Source organism: Perca flavescens, chromosome 20 (assembly GCF_004354835.1).
Source record: "Perca flavescens isolate YP-PL-M2 chromosome 20, PFLA_1.0, whole genome shotgun sequence".
Taxonomy (NCBI): domain Eukaryota; kingdom Metazoa; phylum Chordata; class Actinopteri; order Perciformes; family Percidae; genus Perca; species Perca flavescens.
The window spans coordinates 11,948,717-11,967,583 of record NC_041350.1 but is presented as its reverse complement, the minus strand read 5'-3'; the positions used below and the strand labels follow the sequence as shown (position 1 = coordinate 11,967,583).

At 42.2% G+C, this 18,867-nt stretch overlaps 2 protein-coding genes across 7 annotated transcripts in view; one reads left to right on the top strand and one right to left on the bottom strand.

Moving 5' to 3' along the window:
* Nucleotides 1-870: 870 nt before the first annotated feature.
* The window catches only part of tfb1m (transcription factor B1, mitochondrial), a 28,956-nt gene continuing 10,959 nt past the window's right edge, over nt 871-18,867 (top strand). Inside the window, exons 1-6 of one of the 4 annotated variants that reach the window (XM_028565465.1) lie at nt 871-948; nt 2,182-2,326; nt 2,883-3,034; nt 3,680-3,788; nt 3,877-4,028; nt 4,588-4,707. In XM_028565465.1, coding sequence (XP_028421266.1) covers nt 2,194-2,326; nt 2,883-3,034; nt 3,680-3,788; nt 3,877-4,028; nt 4,588-4,707 — 666 coding nt within the window. In that variant the 5' untranslated portion in view covers nt 871-948; nt 2,182-2,193. The other 3 variants (XM_028565468.1, XM_028565467.1, XM_028565466.1) reach the window with 3 other exon arrangements.
* Nucleotides 12,100-17,321, bottom strand: LOC114546590 (claudin-20). Of its 3 annotated transcripts, none has more exons than XM_028565470.1 (3): nt 17,221-17,321; nt 16,398-16,448; nt 12,100-15,732 (listed from the first exon to the last, which is right to left on the bottom strand). In XM_028565470.1, the coding sequence occupies exon 3, from the start codon at nt 15,549-15,551 to the stop codon at nt 14,823-14,825; it is 729 nt and encodes a 242-aa protein (XP_028421271.1). In that variant the 5' UTR covers nt 15,552-15,732; nt 16,398-16,448; nt 17,221-17,321; the 3' UTR covers nt 12,100-14,822. The 3 variants fall into 3 exon arrangements, with proteins under 3 accessions (XP_028421271.1, XP_028421270.1, XP_028421272.1); XM_028565469.1 differs by lacking the exon at nt 17,221-17,321 and adding an exon at nt 17,069-17,207; XM_028565471.1 differs by lacking the exon at nt 17,221-17,321 and adding an exon at nt 17,078-17,207.

Below are 18,867 nucleotides of genomic sequence, written 5' to 3'. Positions count from 1 at the left end.
TTTAATTAATGGTGAGATAATCATTGCTGGAATGATAACTAAATAGGCATTTGTGTCCTATAACCTTTTGGCTGTTTTGTAGGACATATGCACTGTACATCTTATAGGCTAAATGAGCACTCAGAGCCCCAGGTGATGAATCTTGTAATTCTGATAGCATGATTCTCTAGACTACATCAATAGCCCTGGTCGCATTGCTGTGCTACATACAAATTGAGTAAACTGTCAAGAAGGTGACTTTGCAGAAACCCCTCAATAGCAGCAGACCCTCTTTAGGGCCTGAAGCTCTCTCCCAAGGTCAGCCACAGCAGGAGACAGAGCTGCCACTCATCTGCAAAACCCTGGAGGAGAAGGATATTTCCATCTCAAGCTCTGACACCAGTGACCCAGCGTGGGTTTTGAGCAGAGACGGGAGACCACAGGGCCACAGGGGGCTTTCAGCATGATTAAACACTTAGACAATACATCTCTGCCCTGCAGTGGACAAGAGGCAGGCTGCTTATCAGTTTGAGTTGAGAGGTTTCAATTAGTTCAGCATAATGGATATGTCAAATGCTTAATTTATTGGCGTATAATAACAGGGCATATTGGGTGTTTAGAAGCCTGAGCGGGCCTCAATGTCTGCATTAGATAATATTAAGAAATAGCTGTATTCTTGTTCATCAACCAATAATGCGTTTTGTTGATTTAAACATCAACAACACTGGAGTGCATTAAAATATCCTTCAGGTGATGATGTAAACAATGATGTTTACATCATCATTTAATTGTCGTCCTCTTCTGGCTATTAAGCACCAATACATCAACAATGAATGGTTTTTCAAGGGCAAAGCAAAATCCCGCCTCCTTGAATTTGATTGGTTTGGATTAGGATTCTCGCGGGCTCATTGGATACTCAGACGTCAATAGAATGACGTATAGGGAAATGTAAGGGAGAAAACAGCACCGGTGAGAAACGTGGATTTACTCTTGTAGTTTTTTTTTTTAGCGTTCTGTCCTCATTATGTTCTGTTTGTAGTTTGTTCTCAGTCTTAACTCGGTTTTTAGAAACAATATGAAGTGTTCCGCCTCAGTTCATAGCCCTCCCAGAGGCTCTTTTAACAGCATTTGGACCAAGAAGCTAACATTAGCTGCAATGCTAACGACTGTGTCAGAACTCCGTCAGCTGTCAACATAAGTTTAAAGTTAATTGTTCCAATTTGAGGTTGTTTGACTGCCTGCTGTAGGTTACTGTATTACTCAGCTAATGCTATTCACGTGCAGCAATGTAACGTTACTAGCCAATTATGCTATAATGTTGTTTGCTACGTGGTGTTTTCAAAATGTTGAGTGGTCAGGTCAATGCGATACTAGGGTAGGGTAAGGTTGGGGTCAGGTTAATAATAGGGTTAGCATCTCATAATACAGGTGGTTAGGTATAAGGTTTGGTATGACATTAAATATGGATTTGGCACGATTGTATGGGCGACAAATTGTTCTTTGGTGTTGAGGAAAAGTTTAGAGAGTTCACGAACGCAAAGAAAAGAGAGGGAGATGCACAAGAGAGAGGAGAGGATCAGGAGTGTTGAGTTTTTTTTTTTTTTTAAAGTAACCTTAGGGCGAAACGCATATCAGGGAAACAGTCTTCGACACATCTGATTTTGTGTCTTTATGTTGGTCGTTTAGTTTTCTGTTATAACACCACTAGGTGGTGCACGAGATCTTATTATAAGACCCATACCCAAACATTCAACAGTCCACTTTTTAGCACTGACGCCTAAGCTTCAGGCTAGACATTGGTAATCAATCCCATGACCTGATAAAGCAGTAATTGGAATTGATAACAGTTTGCCAGAATTGACGGGCACCTATAGATTAGGAGGACCATGCTGTTTCACATACTATGTCCTTTGCAACCTATTTGTGGGAAAACATTAATATGTTTGAATGTTAAAATAAAGCTAACTCATCATAGACCTGTAAAGGGACATACCTAACCTTAAATGCATTGCCTCTCAGTGTCTGTAGTTCAAAAGGTCAATCCTGACCTAACATATTTTTACACAAAGTCTTTTGAATACTATTACTGACAGGTTATTATTACCATTAATGCCTCACATGTTGCCCTTAACTAGCTTCTGAATCTCTTTGCTGCTGAGGAAAGCTGATCAATCATAGTTTTTCTCACCTTTTGTGTATTAGTTGACCTGAACGATGGCTGCCTCAAGGAAACTGGCGTCTTTCCGTCTGCCTCCCTTGCCTACTGTAGGCGAGCTCATAAAGCTGTACAACCTGCGAGCTGAGAAACAGCTGTCCCAGAACTTTCTGTTGGACTTGAAGCTCACAGGTTAGTTTGCCTCACTCTTTCTTTCTTCTTTCAGTTCGCTCTATCTGCAGTGCACCAATACCTGCTCACTCCTGTACTATGTCTGCACTGAGGGCTCAATGGTGTGTCTTGTCAGTTCACTTGATTGCACAGCTCCACATAGCCTTGTTTCGATGCATTGAAACCGACAGTCTTTTCTGTACGGGCAAGGTTGAGTAGATCTTCTAAAGTGAATGGACCGAGTCAGTTGTTTACAGCCCTTGCTGAGCTTGAGCCTTAATATAATTATCAGTGATGCAGTGCAGGTCTGATCTGCTCTCTTGTCCTTGGACAAGGTGGCTGTTAGATTAATGCACCTCATCTTCATCACACATAGGCAGACAGGTATTGTAACATCACACACTATTAATCTCAATTTAGATACCCAAGACTCTGATGAAGATATTTGATTGTAAAGTGTGGTCTAATTTATTTATTTTAGATGGATAAGTTGAACTAAGTTAGTACGTCATTGTGTGTATGCAAAAATATTGATGAAACGCACTATTGAGTTTGTCATCCATCTCCATCTTTGCAGACAAAATAGTGCGTCAGGCAGGCAGTTTGAGGGATGCCCATGTGTGTGAGGTGGGTCCTGGTCCCGGCGGTCTCACCCGCTCCATTGTCAATGCTGGGGCAGCGGACGTGCTTGTGGTGGAGAAGGATACCCGCTTCATCCCAGGACTGAAGGTAAATTGAGCAGCCACAATGAAATGGGTTTATGCACAATGTTATCAAGCTCATTTGGTCACTCAGCAGAAAAAGTTCTAACACCGTCAGCTGTCCGGTTCTTGAGAGCGGTCAATCCATTTTCAACTGCAGCATCGTTAGCTGCCTGCAGAGTGACTGATGATTAGGGTTGGGCATCGAGAACCGATTCCTACTTTTACGATTCCAGTGGAATCGTTTCTTTATTGGAATCGTTTGGTGGATTTGGTTTCAAATCTGATCATGGATTCCAAATTTAACATGCGCAAGTTTTGGTTTCCGTAGCAGCCAGGCGCTTGTTGTGTTGCAGCCATGGAGCACAGTAAGCGGCGCTCAGGCGTGGATTTATTTTACGTTGAAAAAGCCTGGTAAAACTGCAAACCACCATTGAATCAAAATAAAACGTTCCTCTTATTTGTGAAATAAGCATGTGAGCCATTTCAACTCCACCCCTCAAAGAATCGGAATCAAGAATCCATAAGAACCGGAATCGAAAGGAAGAATTGGAATTGGAATCAGAATCGTTAAAATCCAAACGATGCCCAACCCTACTGATGGTTATTTAGTTTTTCTTAACCCCTTTCCAATTTTTCTCATTTAATGTCTTATCACTTCCATTTTCCACAGCTGCTGTCTGAGGCAGCACCAGGGAGGTTGAGGATTGTCCACGGGGACATACTCACCTACAGAATGGACCGAGGATTCCCAGAAACTATCTCTAAGCCATGGGAGGGAGGTGAGAATATAAAATCATCTGAAAGCTGTTAACGGTGTTCATGTATAGTAAACCCATGGGATTTAATTGTGTATATGTGGCTCCACAGATCCACCAAACCTTCACGTCATAGGAAATCTCCCATTCAGCGTCTCCACTCCCCTCATCATTAAGTGGCTAGAGAACATAGCCAACAGAACAGGGCCCTTCATCTACGGACGCACCCGGCTCACCCTCACTTTCCAGAAAGAGGTCGCAGAGGTGCGTAAACACTACTGCATGTTTCAGTTTTCAAGGTATTTGTCAGGATGCTGCTGTCTTGTCTAGCTGCCAAGAATCGGTCATTGAATTTAAAAAAACAACAACCTGTGTGATACATGTGTAACTAAAATTGAACAGAGCTTAAATAGCCCTTTAGTCTGAAGTCTACATATGGCTTTATATTGCTCTTTTGCTATGCAATTACCACTGTATGAAAATATTGTGCATGAATGTCTTAATTTATTGTTTTGATTAAATATTGATTTCTTGATCTATAATTAATCAGAATTTGCAACTAAACTTAATAAATCTGGAGTGTTTTTTAGGATTTAGGCCATTCAGAGCATGATGTTTGCTTTTACATTTCTATTAATGACACATAAAAACATAATTAGAATACACTTGCATACTCATTTTCTTCTAGTTCTACTTTATGTTTGTATTTGTTCTTTATGACATGTTGGGTTACTACTAAAAGCAACATTACATGAACTCAACAAATAACCTGGTCTTACTGAATTTGCATCACTAATTTGGAGTATTTGTCCTCTCACTCCAGAGGCTGACAGCCAGCACAGGCAGCAAACAGAGAAGCCGTCTGTCCATTATGGCCCAGTATCTCTGCACAGTCCGAAACTGCTTCACCATCCCTGGACGGGCCTTTGTCCCTAAACCAGAGGTAGGATTTAACTTTAATAATTATTATATATGTATAAATTATTACTTCATATCTGTAAATTAAATAAGATTGTTAAAAAAAAAAAGTGTTAGTAGCAGTATTGAAACAGTGGCTGTCAGAACAACATCGGCAGAGGCACACATTTCAGAGTTCTTACTCTGCTGTAGGATGAGAGTGGGATCTCCTCACATCTACTAGCCTCTGCTCCTCATCTGGTCCCATGCTCCCGTCAGAGTCCCTCATCATGTCACCATCACTCATCGCTCCCTCAATCCTCTTGCTTTAAGGCTTCATTAAGACTGTGTTGAATCAGTGTCGTCTCTGTTCTGTCTTTGGACCCTTTCTAGGTTGTAATGATGCCTGGTGGGTATTTGAGATGTGGCACGATCACACTGCGCCCTGTAATGAGGGCCTAGTTCCTTTTTTGGGAACAATTTCTCTCTCTGCGTCGTTCAGCCCATGTGCGTGTATCAGTGGTGAAAGAAAGACGTTCACTCTTACGAAACGAGAATGCAAAGGGTTTTCTTCTTTTCGGGACAAAGATTTATAGTAGGACTAGGGGGCGCATTAAGAAAATATGAGTACTGCTGCAATGTTTGAAATATCAGTGTTGGCTAATAGACATAGAGATTACAGACACAACTCTTTTGAAAGACTCAGGAGCTCACTTACATCTTTGTACAAATGAAACCATGTTTTTCTTTGCTGAATTAAAGGATAGGTGTTAAGTTAATGTCAGAAATGGACTGTTGGTCCCTTGAAGATGTCATGGGTCTTTAGGAGACCCACTATTGGTAAATATTTAATCTCCTGTGTGGAGTAAAACGCAGCAGAGTGAATGGGACCAGTGCTGATTGTTCATTCTCTTAGAAGAGATGGCTCCCAATGATTATTTCATCACACTCAGCTGCCTTTCTGTATTTTTTTTTTTTTTTTTTTTACTCTTGAATGTCGTATTTTTGTGTGTATGTCAAACTGGAGCCTAATGGATTTCAGCATAGCAGTGTGTGCGTGTTAGCATGCATTTTGTATGTATAAACATGAACAGAGTGGACTTGCACTGCATGTGCATGCATGCACTGCAGATGAATCAGCACCTCCCACATGCGCACAGAGGCCAGCTATCCCCACTAAATGTTTTAATGGGCACTTGGTCGAATTGATATAATTAGGAGAGATGATGGCTGTTTGATGAGCAGACCTCCTACTGCTGGTGTCCTATAAAAGATCAGAGAGCACACAGAGTATATTAATGCTATCATACTCCCTGCATTGTGCAGGCCCCTTTTTACTAAAATGTCATGTAGTATAATTCATAAAGAGCTCTATGGCTCTGCATTGTTTAGTGGTGCACACCAGAGTAATTACGCAAAATTGCATGAAGAATAAAAATGTCGTGCCTGATTTATAGGACATCAGTGGCTGGTAGGAGAGGGGATTGAGGTTGTGACACTCAGGAATATAGACTTCTAAAGCATTGGTTTGTCTGTAAAGCTGACCTATATATTGTCAGAATTTAAAAGAGATATTGAAAATATTGGAATTCATAAGTTCTTATGGATACTGTCTTGGGTGTTGATACACTGCTTATTTTCCTCTAGTTAAAAACCAGAAGCAACTTATAAAAATGGCTGAATACCCCCCTTCAAAATGTAATTATAATGGAGGAATAACACTGCCAAATATCAAAGGTATCTTTTTATATATCTCTCTCTCTTTGTCTGTCTCCCCCTCAGTTAGTACAACATGTGTGCCCTTTTTAGGGGAGTATGTGTGCCTCATACCTGTAGCCAATAAATCGGCTCAGTGATCTAATTGTTGGTATTATCTTGTTCCCACTGAAGCTTTGGGATCACTGATTGTGTTAATGAAAAGAAATTGACACACAACTGGGCATTGTTTGTGTCTGCTTTTGGCAGATCTTTGTCATGTCCAAACCTGAGGCTCTCCGTTCTGTTGTGAGCGAGTGAGTCATGGCTCTTCTGAAACAGGTCTGCTCAGTCACATATTGATAAGATATTTCTGAACATTTCTGTGAAAAATGAAATTCCACTGGTTGGTCAGCGGTTTTAGCAGTCCTCCCGCCCCACCCCCCCCCCCCAATGTGTTGACTACAGTACATAAAATACAGAGCAGCATGTGCTATGCTACACATATGGCAATTAGTGGAGTGTGAAAAACATTTGAAGTGGTTTAATCAAACAAACAGCAAGTCCCAAAGGGCCACAGAAGCAGTGAAATGACTGAACCGTTCCAAATAACCCTGATGAGAAAATAGCTTCCGTTAAAGACTGGGGGAGGGAAGGGGAAGTGCAGGTGTGATTGGTCGGTTGATTGGAACCTATAGGAGCTGGCCAGTGCAGGCTAATAGGATAATGAGAAGGCAGATGTTGAATCCATTTAAAATCACTAGCTGCTGGGGCCCATATTGGCGTGGGGTGGGCAGATAGGCTCTTATCCTCGCAGTTTAATCTGTCTGTCTTGTTCTTTCTCGCCCCCGGACTACACCTCTCTTGTGTCACATTGAGTGACTGAGATTGTCCTTGAAGGTTTGTGAGAGCAGCGATTGGCTGCTTTGATGGTGTTCCCGGAGGCTCACCGTGCCCTAGGTCTGTCCTGCTGCACATCACACCTGCCTCCCTTTACGTATTAGTCACTCTCCTCCTGTTCATTTTCACATAGACAGACAGATTGAGCGGCCTTTAAATTGCTTCTGTCATTCACAGCTATACATATATCTGAAAGGTCTCTTTTAATGAAGTAAGCTGAGAAAGTAAGCTGTAGTCATTATACACTACACTATCTAATTTGTATTCTGGTCAGGGGTCAAGGAGTTTTAGAGTGCACGCTGCCGTCCTGCATCTGCATCTTCACTACGGACATTCAGTCATCCAATTTCATCTTTCATCTTAAATGCCTCTTTGCTTCGGACACAAAATCAACTTGTGTCCATCACAGGCATGTCTATAAGTCGTGCAGTGGATGCTCCATCACGAGCAACCTGCTGTCTTCTGTACAGAGAGCTCGTACAGAGCTAACAACTGTGTTATTCATTAGCCAAAGTGAGGAAGAAAATGAGGCATTGAGAAGGTGGGCAGTGGGAGACGGAAATATTAAATGGTAGAGGTGAAAAAACCGTAAAAGAAAATGAGTTGGAGAAAGAAATTGGTCACAAAGAAAAATGGAGTGATAACTAGAAGGGGATAAGGATAGACATAAAATATGAATAGAGAGGAAACTGACTAAAACCACAGTGAGATAAAAGAAATAAAAGCCAGAATAGATAGGGATTGAGTCTGTGAATGCTCTGGGTGTGATGTATAGAATGAAACAAAACCTGGAAAAGGGTATAAAAATTGCAAAGCTTTCTCCACATGAGTACAGAGCTCTAGAAGACAGATTCATGACAGAGATCGATCTGAAAGGAGAGCGAGGCGTACCTCCAGCAGATGGTTGTCTGGGCCAGTCGTCAGCCCGCTCTGAGTGATGGCTGCATCAGCCATCACCCACCGACTAACTGAGCCTCACAGGAGGAGAGCCTTACAGATGTTTGCCTTGTACACAATTGGCGACCAAGAGCACAGGCCAGATGAGCAGAGACTAAATTAAATTTGTTAATGCTGCATTAAACATCCATAATACCTGGCAGTTGTGAGGGAGACTTTGGACTTGGGCAGTGAAAAATCCATTCATTGAAAAATCCCCTCAAAATAACTCAACACACAGCCATTGATGTCTAAACCGCTGGCAACAAAAGTGAGTACACCCCTATGTTAAATTCCCATAGAGGCACGCAGATTTTTATTTTTTAAAGGCCAGTTATTTCATGTATCCAGGATACTATGCAACCTGATAAAGTTCCCTTTTAGGGGTGTACTCACTTTCGTTGCCAGGGGTTTAGACATTAATGGCTGTGTGTTGAGTTATTTTGAGGGGACAGCACATTTACACTGTTATACAAGCTGTGTACTTAATACTTTACATTGTAGCAAAGTGTAATTTCTTCAGTGTTGTCCCATTAAAAGATATAATGAAATATTTACTAAAATGTGAGGGGTGTACTCACTTTTGTGAGATACTGTATTTAGTGTCCTCTTGTTCTCTTATTCCCATGGCCAGGGTGTCAGCAGCTGTTTAAAATATCCAAATCATTATAACCTTTAAATTCAGGGGATTTTCATTCAGTGCTGAATGTGACCCACCTCAGTCCAGTATAATGCAATGGCAGTCTCAGTGATGGATATCTTCTCCGTGACCTGAAGTGGCCAGGAAAGATTGAGTCTACTCAGAGGGCCTGCACTGCTTTCTTACCACCCGCCACACATTCTAAAGGCACACAATTCATCCAAGTCTGTATTCCTATCTCACAAACGGGGTCAAGCGCGGCATCAAGAGTATCGGGGAAAGTTATTTCAATGACTCGTGCCAGGCACTGTAAACGCCCGAAGGCTTGGTCTCAATACGTCACATACCCAAGGTAAAGAAAAGCTAAAAATACTCTCCTCCTCCTCGTCTCTCCTTAAACAAAAAGCTGAGGTTGGCAGAGTTTGCTTATGAACATCTCCAGAGATCTATTGCGCCGCCTAACAAGAAACTGTGCCCGCTCATAGTCAGCGTTCAGTTTAGCAAATTCAGCTCTGTTAAGTTAGTGACTATGCCAAGAAAAATTTGCAGGTAGGTTTTAGGAATAAGGTCAGTTTCAAATATTTTAATTGCTAGCAGTGCTGTGATGCAATGATAACAAATGAATGAATGGGGAAAAAATTTCTTACAAGAATGGAAGGCATCAATCTATAAGCTATTAACTTGAAGGGTTATTTGAACGCTCTAATTTAAACTTCATGCACTGTGATTTCATGACTTAATTTCAGGCCTTTTAGAGGGACCAAAGGTGTAGGTTTAAATTTAGTGGGGGAGTTGATGAGGTTTTGTACAGGTCAGAGTAACAAAAATATTGTTGTTTTAACCTTTCTGTCCATGTGTAAAAGTATCCCTCTACCTTAGTTTATTATTGTGTTTCTGCGCTCCCACTAATACACTGCAGTATTCTGTAATGCAATACACATATCTCTACAGTGATCATTTTCATCAAGATATAGATTGCATAGAAGCTGATCTGTGTCCACACCTTTCAACCATTTAGCCTGCCTCACCTTCAGCTTACTGAATCCTCCCAGCCACACATCCTGCCCCATGCTCAAAGCTGAAATATTAAAGGACCTCCTTTGAACTGTCAGAGTGTATTGTTTTCCTACAAGCGCACCTTTTGTCATCTCCATAGCTGTTACTGCCTCTCTCAGCAGTTAACTGCTCAGCCAAGGTCTTTGCTATTATTCTCCAGCCTCACATGAGCACTGGGACCAGAGGAGAGCAACAAAGCAAGGTCATTCTCAGCATTGATGACCACATTATATCTCCAATATGAACCTTCATGACCATAACAGCTGTCCAAAATGAAGAGCTGCACGTTTAAGTATGGTGACATACTAGAGCGATTTGGGTGCTTACTGTATTCTGAGCAATGTGGTGATCACTAATGGGAGTTTTGGTGAACGATGGCATGACTTTTCCTTAACATGCTCTGATATCCGTCTCGCTCTTTGTGTCTGCCAGCATGACTGGTGGAGTGCATCGCCATATTGTCTTCCACATTTCTTTTTCCGCGGTTGATCTTTGGAAAAGGTTTTTTGCTGGTCAAGAAGGGCATTGAAGTAATCTGTGAATTTGGCGTGGCAGTGAAGTTCAAAGAGAAGCCTGATGCATGATTAACCCCTATCTCAAATTGACAAGCGCTCACCTCCCCTCACATTCCAGATCTGTCATAGTGGCAACTCGGGGTGAAAGCCTTTGATGGAAAATGTAGGTTAAATACACAGAGGAGCAGATCTTATTAGCGTTTTCCCACGAGAGGAGTAGTTATTTGATCTGCACTCTTGTTGCATAACCAAGAGGAGTGGGAGAATGAGAGAGCTGTGAATAATCCATGTTTGTTTCAGGAAAGCACATTCTCACTTAGTAGATGTCGACGAGGTTTTAATCAGCTGTAATAATGAGAGGCCAGATTTACTTGGAAAGTAACGATCTAATAAGCGCTCCATCTGAAGTATGACAAAGATATAAAGTTGGAGAACATACTGTACAGTATTCAGGTTTAAAACAAACTGGTGCTTAAGGCTGAAGACATCTTGTTTTGGCACAGTCAAAGCCAATTTAACAATTCTTTCGTTTTTAAAATTTAGTATTTCTTATAGATAATTTCTCCTGCGTTTGCATGTTTCCAGTTCCTTCATTTCATAGATTAAAGCCTAACTGATAGTTTTTTTTTTTTAAGGCCAATATTGATTTTGATATTTATCCACCAATATGCATTTTCTTTATACAAACAGATAACATTTAAAAACTATTTTGATAAGAATCACTTGAATTTTGTTATTAAAGATTTTGAGAAGACATGTACTTGTCAGTCGGGCTGCAACTAATGATTATTTTATAATCGATTGATCTGAAACTTATTTTCTTGATTAATCATTTGGAAAATGTCAATAAAAGATGCCAATCACAGTTTCCTAAAGCTCAAAGTGATGTCATCAAATTATTATTTTTTTTTTCCCAACTCAAAAGACATTCAATTTCTGATAACATAAGAGAAAGACAATGGCAAATCCTTCCAATTCAGTAGCTGGAACCAGTGAATTATTTGCCTATACTATCATCTCAGTGAGGAAGGATCAGCAGAGGGTGGGTGTGGTATTTTAAAAAAAAAAAAAAAAAAAAAAAAAAGAAAAATTCCTTTTTCAAAACCCATTTCCACATAGTTATGTTTTATAGATGCATATTTTAGTTGGACTGATTCTGCTGTATTCCAGTGTGCTGCTGCGTATGAGCAGCCAGTCTGCTATACTCGGGAAAACCTGTACTATCCAACAATCTGTAGATTTGGCAGGAAGATGGAATGCTATCTCCATCCTTATCACCCCAACACATAAAATGCACACAGGACTTGCACGCAGACTACATACAGTAGGCATTTTGCTTTCACAAAATAGTTTATTGGTAAAAAATAGAACTACTTGCACAAGCACATTGAGACAACTGTATCAGAACTTGTGAACTGTTAATCATCACAAATATGCTCCGGCAAAGTAAGAAGTGCTAAAGCATCCACAAAAATAAGCTGCAGTTATCAAAATGATAAATCAATATCTTGGTACAGTACAGTATATGCAGGTGAGTTGTAACTCTTTACATTTTTAAGACATAGTCACTTTGCACTCTGGCCATTTATAAGCTAATTAAAATTGCGTGCTGATGATCAAACTGCACAGCCACAAAAAAAGAGAAATCTCTAGCTGCTATTTTCCTCCTGAATCCCATCAGACAGAAATTGTTCTCTTTTTTTTTTTTTTTCTTCCAGAGTGCCAATAGTGTTATGTATTTGTACTGGTCCAGGGAGCTTGGAATGCACAGGCGTTTGAAACAAACAGCTGTCAAATAAAGTAACACAAGCAAAGGTGCACTGAGTAGTCTTCTTATAAAGAAGATATGGTATGAACATGATATCGTATTTTATATATAAACAATCTGAGGGAGTCCTGATCCCTCAGTGAAAAAAAACACCTTGAAAGCCTAGATACTTGTGTACAGTTGTCACAGACTTGGAGTGAACCAGAATTCCTGAAACAAATACATTTAGAAAATACCACACTCGTGTCTTTCCAGTGAAACTCTCATCGCGGTGAAGTCTTGCTGTGCTTTGGGAAATGAGGAATAAAGTGGATTTGAAATAACCCTCAAAAGCTGCACTGGACTGTACACAAGCATCTAGTTGACTTAAGACTTAGTCTGGCAGAACAAATCACAAATCCATAAAACATTTGCTGATGTATAATTCATGTACAAACAACGCAAAAAAAAATAAACAGACAGAACTCCAGAAAGTATTAAAACATGTCATCATGAAACGATTTGGCACATTCTCGAAACACATAACGTGTCAGTATTAGTCAATGACATGGCACATTCTTCTTTGTTTATTGCATTGGTTATGGTGCCTGGGCAGTTTTTGTCAGGAAGCCAGTTCTGTCGGCTATGGTCTGTGCTGGGCAAGATGGCTAAGTCAGGGTGGGATGGAAACCTGGTCCCAGAGGGCTGCCAGGGCCGGCAGTGGTGCCCACAGAGATGCCCGTGGCGACAGCAGCCTGCAGGTGGCGAGCTGGGCTTAGCCATCTGCTCTCCCCCAGGAAGCTGCATGTTTATGAGAGAGAAGGAGAGAATGTGCAGTTCTATACATCACTGCCAAGGCCCGTCTTAAGCATGAAAATATCAGTTATCCCTCTGGAACATTACTGTCTGAAAGCGTAACAGTGCTGCTGACATGACTAGGTGGGAGTTTTGTCGATGTGTGCTTGTGTGTTGGGGCGCCCATGCTTTCAACATGCATAAGCTCTCTCTTGCCAGCGATCACATCCATGTGACGTGACAATAACCGGACAGCAGGAGTGAGGGGGAAAAAAAAGGAATGGTGGCATAGTCAAGTGGCTGCAATTTAAGACACTGAGACTTTCTGCAGGTGCAGACTGGTAGCATATGCACACTGCTGACGCACTTGGAAAACAAGTCACATATGGAGAATGACTCAAACCTTTTTTAAGCTGCCTGCCACACAGCTACCCAGTCGACCATGACTCAAGAAGCTTCCCCTTATCTGCCTCGTCTTCGCCTCCCTGCCACTGCACCATTAAACATCCATTTATCTCTGAGACTACTCGCATGGTATATACACCATAGCAGTGGGCAGCAAAGAAGAGCATTCTCCAAAACCATGTAACAGGGATGCTGCCTCATATCACTTGCTAATAAAGGGGATTGGCAAAAGTAGTGTTAGCAAAGGCCCTGAATAAAGCTTCTAGCGCCATGCCTAGAGAAAAAAATGCCCCCCTAAACAACTTCAAATCGCTGACTGACATCCACATACCCCCAGACAATACAGATGCTGAATTCTGTTTCCATGGCAGTGCGGAGGAGGATGACTGGAGTGAAAAGCACATGCAAAAAGCCGGCGTGTCTGAGTGTTTACTGTATACACAAACAGGCACGAGAGCACGAGTAAGTATGCGGGTGTGCATGTCTGAGGGTGTGAAGGAATCGGTAGATGGATTAGAATGGGTAGCTGCTTCTTACAGGCAGTATGTTTTTGTCTTGATGGAAATATTTAAAAAAACAGCACATCAAATAGTCCATTCTGCTTAGGGATTGAATCTCTTTCTGTCAATTTCTCTCCATCTCTCTCATATTTCCACCTGCAGAGAGAGAAGCAGGCAACTGTTTGTCTGCATTTTCTGTCTTCAATCCAGCCCAGCAGTCCAAATCTACTCCTCCTGACAGTCCTCTTTAAACAGTTACAGCAGGGTAATGTTTCTACAGCTTTCCAGGCACAGGCATTTTGTGGCTATGTCTCAGTCTTCTACCAGGCATGCCGCTGTATTAATACACAGACAGGCTCCACACAGCATGCTTGAGAGGCAAAATATCAACATCATTCTAGTAGCTAACAAAAATATTCATTTCAATCAATTTTTCGTAGCATTCTAGTGGATAAGTATACGAAAAACTACAATGGCTTGCTATGAAAAGGTTTCTAAGGCATTATATTGCCTATTTTGTCAATCGAAAAGGGTACCAGACGATTGTAAATAGCAGCTAAATGATTGCTTTTTTTTTCTTTTGCTTTGGCGAGGAAAAGAAATCTACACTGAAGGCTTCCTTATTTGCTTAATCCATTCCCCAGGGAACTCATTCTGTGATTTTACTGATGAAGGATGTCTGCATTTGGTTAGCGGCTTCCTTCGATGCTGCAGCACCTTATCCCGGGTCCTTACACATTCACACTGTTTGTTCCAAGGTGCTGCTTAGGGAATACCTCCACTGCTTGTGCTTGCGAAACAGAAAAGGGTAAAGAGCAAGAAGGAGACGGGAAAAGGAATTAAAAGTTGTTGCTCTCCTCTCATTTTTTCTCCATCTCCATCTGAAGTGGAGCCAAGTGTGTAGCATTAGCCGTGATGGTTTCCCCTCAGGCTCGTCTCCCTTTAAGCCGTAGCATACACAGCGCTGCTTTATTACACATAGTCCTGCAGGCTGTAGCCAGTCTTATTGTCTAATGGGGAGAGAGAGCAGTACTGGTGCTGGAGCTCCTGCTGCTGCTGAAGCAGCTGTTGCTGCTGCTGCTGGAGCAGCAATTTGTCAGGGGGAGGGAGCAGGACCAGGTCCTGGGGGCCATGCCTTTTCCCCGAGCAGGACATACAGAAGATGGACCCCCCCACAAACAGGAATCCTGCTGAAACAAAGGCCACGTACACAGCACCCCCAGGCTCAAACTTATTGCTCTCGGGCACACTGGAGTCCAGAAAGTTGGTGATGACCTCGTTGGTAAACCAGGAAGCAGGTACCAGACACAGAAAGCCTGCAGCGACAAAGCAGCCACCACTGGCAATCGCAGCATGCCGCTTGGAGCGCCGTCCACCTCCCCATCGTGTGCATTTTAGCCCAAGGGATGCAAGGCAGAGGCCCATGGCAGCCATTACGCAGCAGAGCACCATAGTGGTGCGGGCAGTCTGCAAGTACGCAGGTAGTGAAAGCACAGAATACTTAAGTGTGCAACTGAACATACCTGTGCTGTACCATGTGCAGTCCATCCACAGACCTTGCATCTGGGAAATCGCTGTGATGATGTTGGAGCCCACATCTGCGCTGACCTTCCAGTTAGGCAGCAGAGTGGCCACCATAGCACCCATGATGCCCAACAGCGCTAGAACAAATCCAAATATCTGCATGCCTGTGGATGCCATGCTCCTTTTCAAGTTGATGCTGCTGCCGCCTCAACCCTTGTCCTCGCCAGGCAGCATTCATCCAGCGCCAGCTAGGTTCGTCGACCCCACTGCCCAGCCGCCTCTCTCTCCTCCCTTAATGGTGTACCAGCTGCCAGTCAAATCCCCAGTTTCTCAGCTCTTCAGCTGTGGCTCCCCTGGACTGGAGGAAAGAGACGGAAATGAGAAATTGAACTGAGTGTGTCCCTCGCACTCCCTCTTCCTATCTCCCCTCATTCACCTAACAAGCACAGACTTTTCTGGCTGGTAACAAAGGGCAGCATGAAGCACGAGCGATAAGAGCTGGCTCTGGCTGACTATACAGTAAGAAATCAAAACACTGAGGTTGTTGTGCATGTATGCATTTTCTATGTGCTGCCTTCTCCTTTTCCTTACCGGAGCCCCATAGAGCTGTTATTGGAGAGGGAGAGATGAGTTTGAGGTATTTGCAATGCTCAATAGCTATGTGGACTTAAAGCTGCAGTGCCCTCACCCCACTCATATACTGTATATTATACCACTTTAATTTCACAGCTGTTTACCTTATAAACAGAGCCCACCTTTTTAACAGTAACATAACGTTATCTTCGGTTTTAATACCAGTTTACTCAATTTTGTGAGCCGCTAGAATTGAACTTTGTGAATGTACCCGTTCTTTTTTATTACTATTTTGTCGGACTTCCTAGCGCTTATTGTGGTCGTTATCATCTAAATAAATAGGTCGTTTCAGCATTGTATAATAAATAATCTCGATGTTCAGTCAATTGTTTGCTGTTGTTTTATGATCCAAGGAGAGAGAGAAAAGGCGATGTTGAAATAATCCCTTACCCCGGCTGGTGCAGAGCTGGCGCTGACGCGTCACGTTGTTCACAGTGATTCCTGTAAACACACACAGTCACACATTGAAAGGCAGTAGGCTGATGAGGGGGAGAATTCAGCCCGGATCACGGGTCCATTCAAGCCATCCATTTTCTTAGCAACAGTGTATGAGAGGACATTCCTGCTCTATCGACCACACAGGCTTGGCCGGAGCCTGGGAGAAATAACCGTAGCGCTCTGGCGCTCTCTCTCTCTCTCTCTCTCTCTCTCTCTCTCTCTCTCTCTTTCTGTGTGTGTGCTGGAAAATAGTCTCTGCCTCACAACAACTTTATAAACGGCTGAACATCACTGTACTGCCCCCGACTGCTACTATACATCTGTCAACAGTTTTTTGTTTTATAACTTCCATGCTGTCACCACCTCCTGTCATGACTACAACCAAGGCTCGAACCGTTACTAAGTATAATTAGCTAACTATAGCTACTTGTTTATTAACGTCGTCCACACTTAACCCCATTTGAAAAAATATATATTCCAACGTGAATAATGAAAATTACAGTTGTAACGTTATTGGGAGGTACCAATGTTATATAAATAGGTTAGCTTAACTAGCTAGCTAACGTTATAACAGCTAGCTTTAATGTCTTAAAGCACTTTTTTTAAAGCTTAAAAAATCTCACCAAATTTACCATTATAGGTTAGCTATACGCAGAGCGCCTTAGCTAGTCGCGAAGTCCCGTTCATTCCAATTGACTTGGTCGGCATTACTGGGAATGCCCACTTGGCGGAAAAAAACATCTATATTTCATCGGATAATTATTTTGGGGAGTACCTCAATTTACTAGTCCGCCCACGTCGCCCTGCACTGCAGGCTCATATGACTGTTCTCCCGAGTTCCTGTAGCTGTACTAATCTTATATACTGTCTATGGTAATAATGGATATAATAATGGCAGATCGATTTTCATGTGATATGTGATTCTCGCGTGATCTCATGATATCATGATGTGAGAATCCAGCTGCAGTGCAAGGTAAGGTTTTATTTGCTCTTGTACAAATTTCAGCAGAAATCTGTCTCTCCAGAAACAATGTCCAAACTACACTAAATAATCCACACATTATTCCAGGGTGAGATAGCTAAATGTAGTAATTTATTTTCCGATATCTATGTTATGGTTACCAAACATACAACATGGTTACTGAGAGTAATCAAAGTCATGTTGTTAAAAGATAAGAAATGGCCAAGATGCGAAGTCTAGATAAGCTTTCGAACATAGCCCCACTTAACAACAGGGAAGGGTAATCTAATTAAGACAGAAGAACAATTTGCTATCATTATGACCAGATAAGCTGGTCAGAGTTGTGCAAAGCTTTGTTTGTTTATGTGTTTGTCCAGAGGAGCATGTATACCCCACCATGCCAAAACTGACCCTCCCCGGGGCATCATCTTCATCAGGCATCAGTCAGCAGGAGCCTAAACTCACAGCTGCTACCCTGTCTTCCCCCTCCTCTCTGTAGAGGACATAGGACATACAACAAGGGAGGGAGTGGCTAGGGCGGCCTTGATTCGTGAATGACAAAGAGGACAAAATGAGAGCGGGGGAATCAGACAGGACTAATGGACCTGATACCCTTGGAAACGCAGATGTGTGTTGCTATTATTTTGCTGCATGGGCAAATCAGCAAAATCAGCCAGCTGCGGGAAATTATTTTTCCTATCCCCCCACTTATAGTATAACGACCAGGCATTGACCACAGTGATGTGTAGCCATTACGTGTAGATAGGTTGGTAGCAATTGATTTGTTTAGCTATTGATCTGTTTGTTTAACAACCACCAAATTACTTCCAATGTGATATTGGTGTCGACCTTCAACACTACATTCTCTTGGCTCCTTGTGGGATACCGTTGCAGCAGGAAAAGACATTTTCCAGTTTTCCAACAGGCACACTACAGTATGGCGTGTGTGACCTGTCTCCTTGTGACCAATGAGATCCTAAGTGCTGATGCTGGTGTTGTTCTGTGGGGAGTAAGATAAATAAATAAATAGATTATAGAGGTACTGGATAAAAGGAGAGAAAAAGATGGAAGGAGAGAAGAGCAAAACGCGGTTAACATACGCCCGGTGAGTGCAGATGTGTGACGCTGTGATGTGTGAAGATATTGCAGGCTATTATAAGCGTGGTTCCCTTTGTTTTATCACCTCACAGCAGAGCTCTCTAGCTTTTTTTTTTTTTGTTGCACTATAGCTCTGAGGCACAGTCGGACCAGCCACACTCCCTTTTGCCCACACGATGGGCTTTTATCGTTTAATTTGCATTTTCCTCTTTTATGTCCTCCCTTGCGTAATTGGTTTCCGTGCTCATCGTCTTGCAAAGGCGGTCTGTTCACAGCAGAGATGCAAGGTGTCGTGTGATAGCTGTGATGTCGCTGTCATTGCAATCTTGTTGTGGAACAGTTTCACCAAAGATAATACGTGTA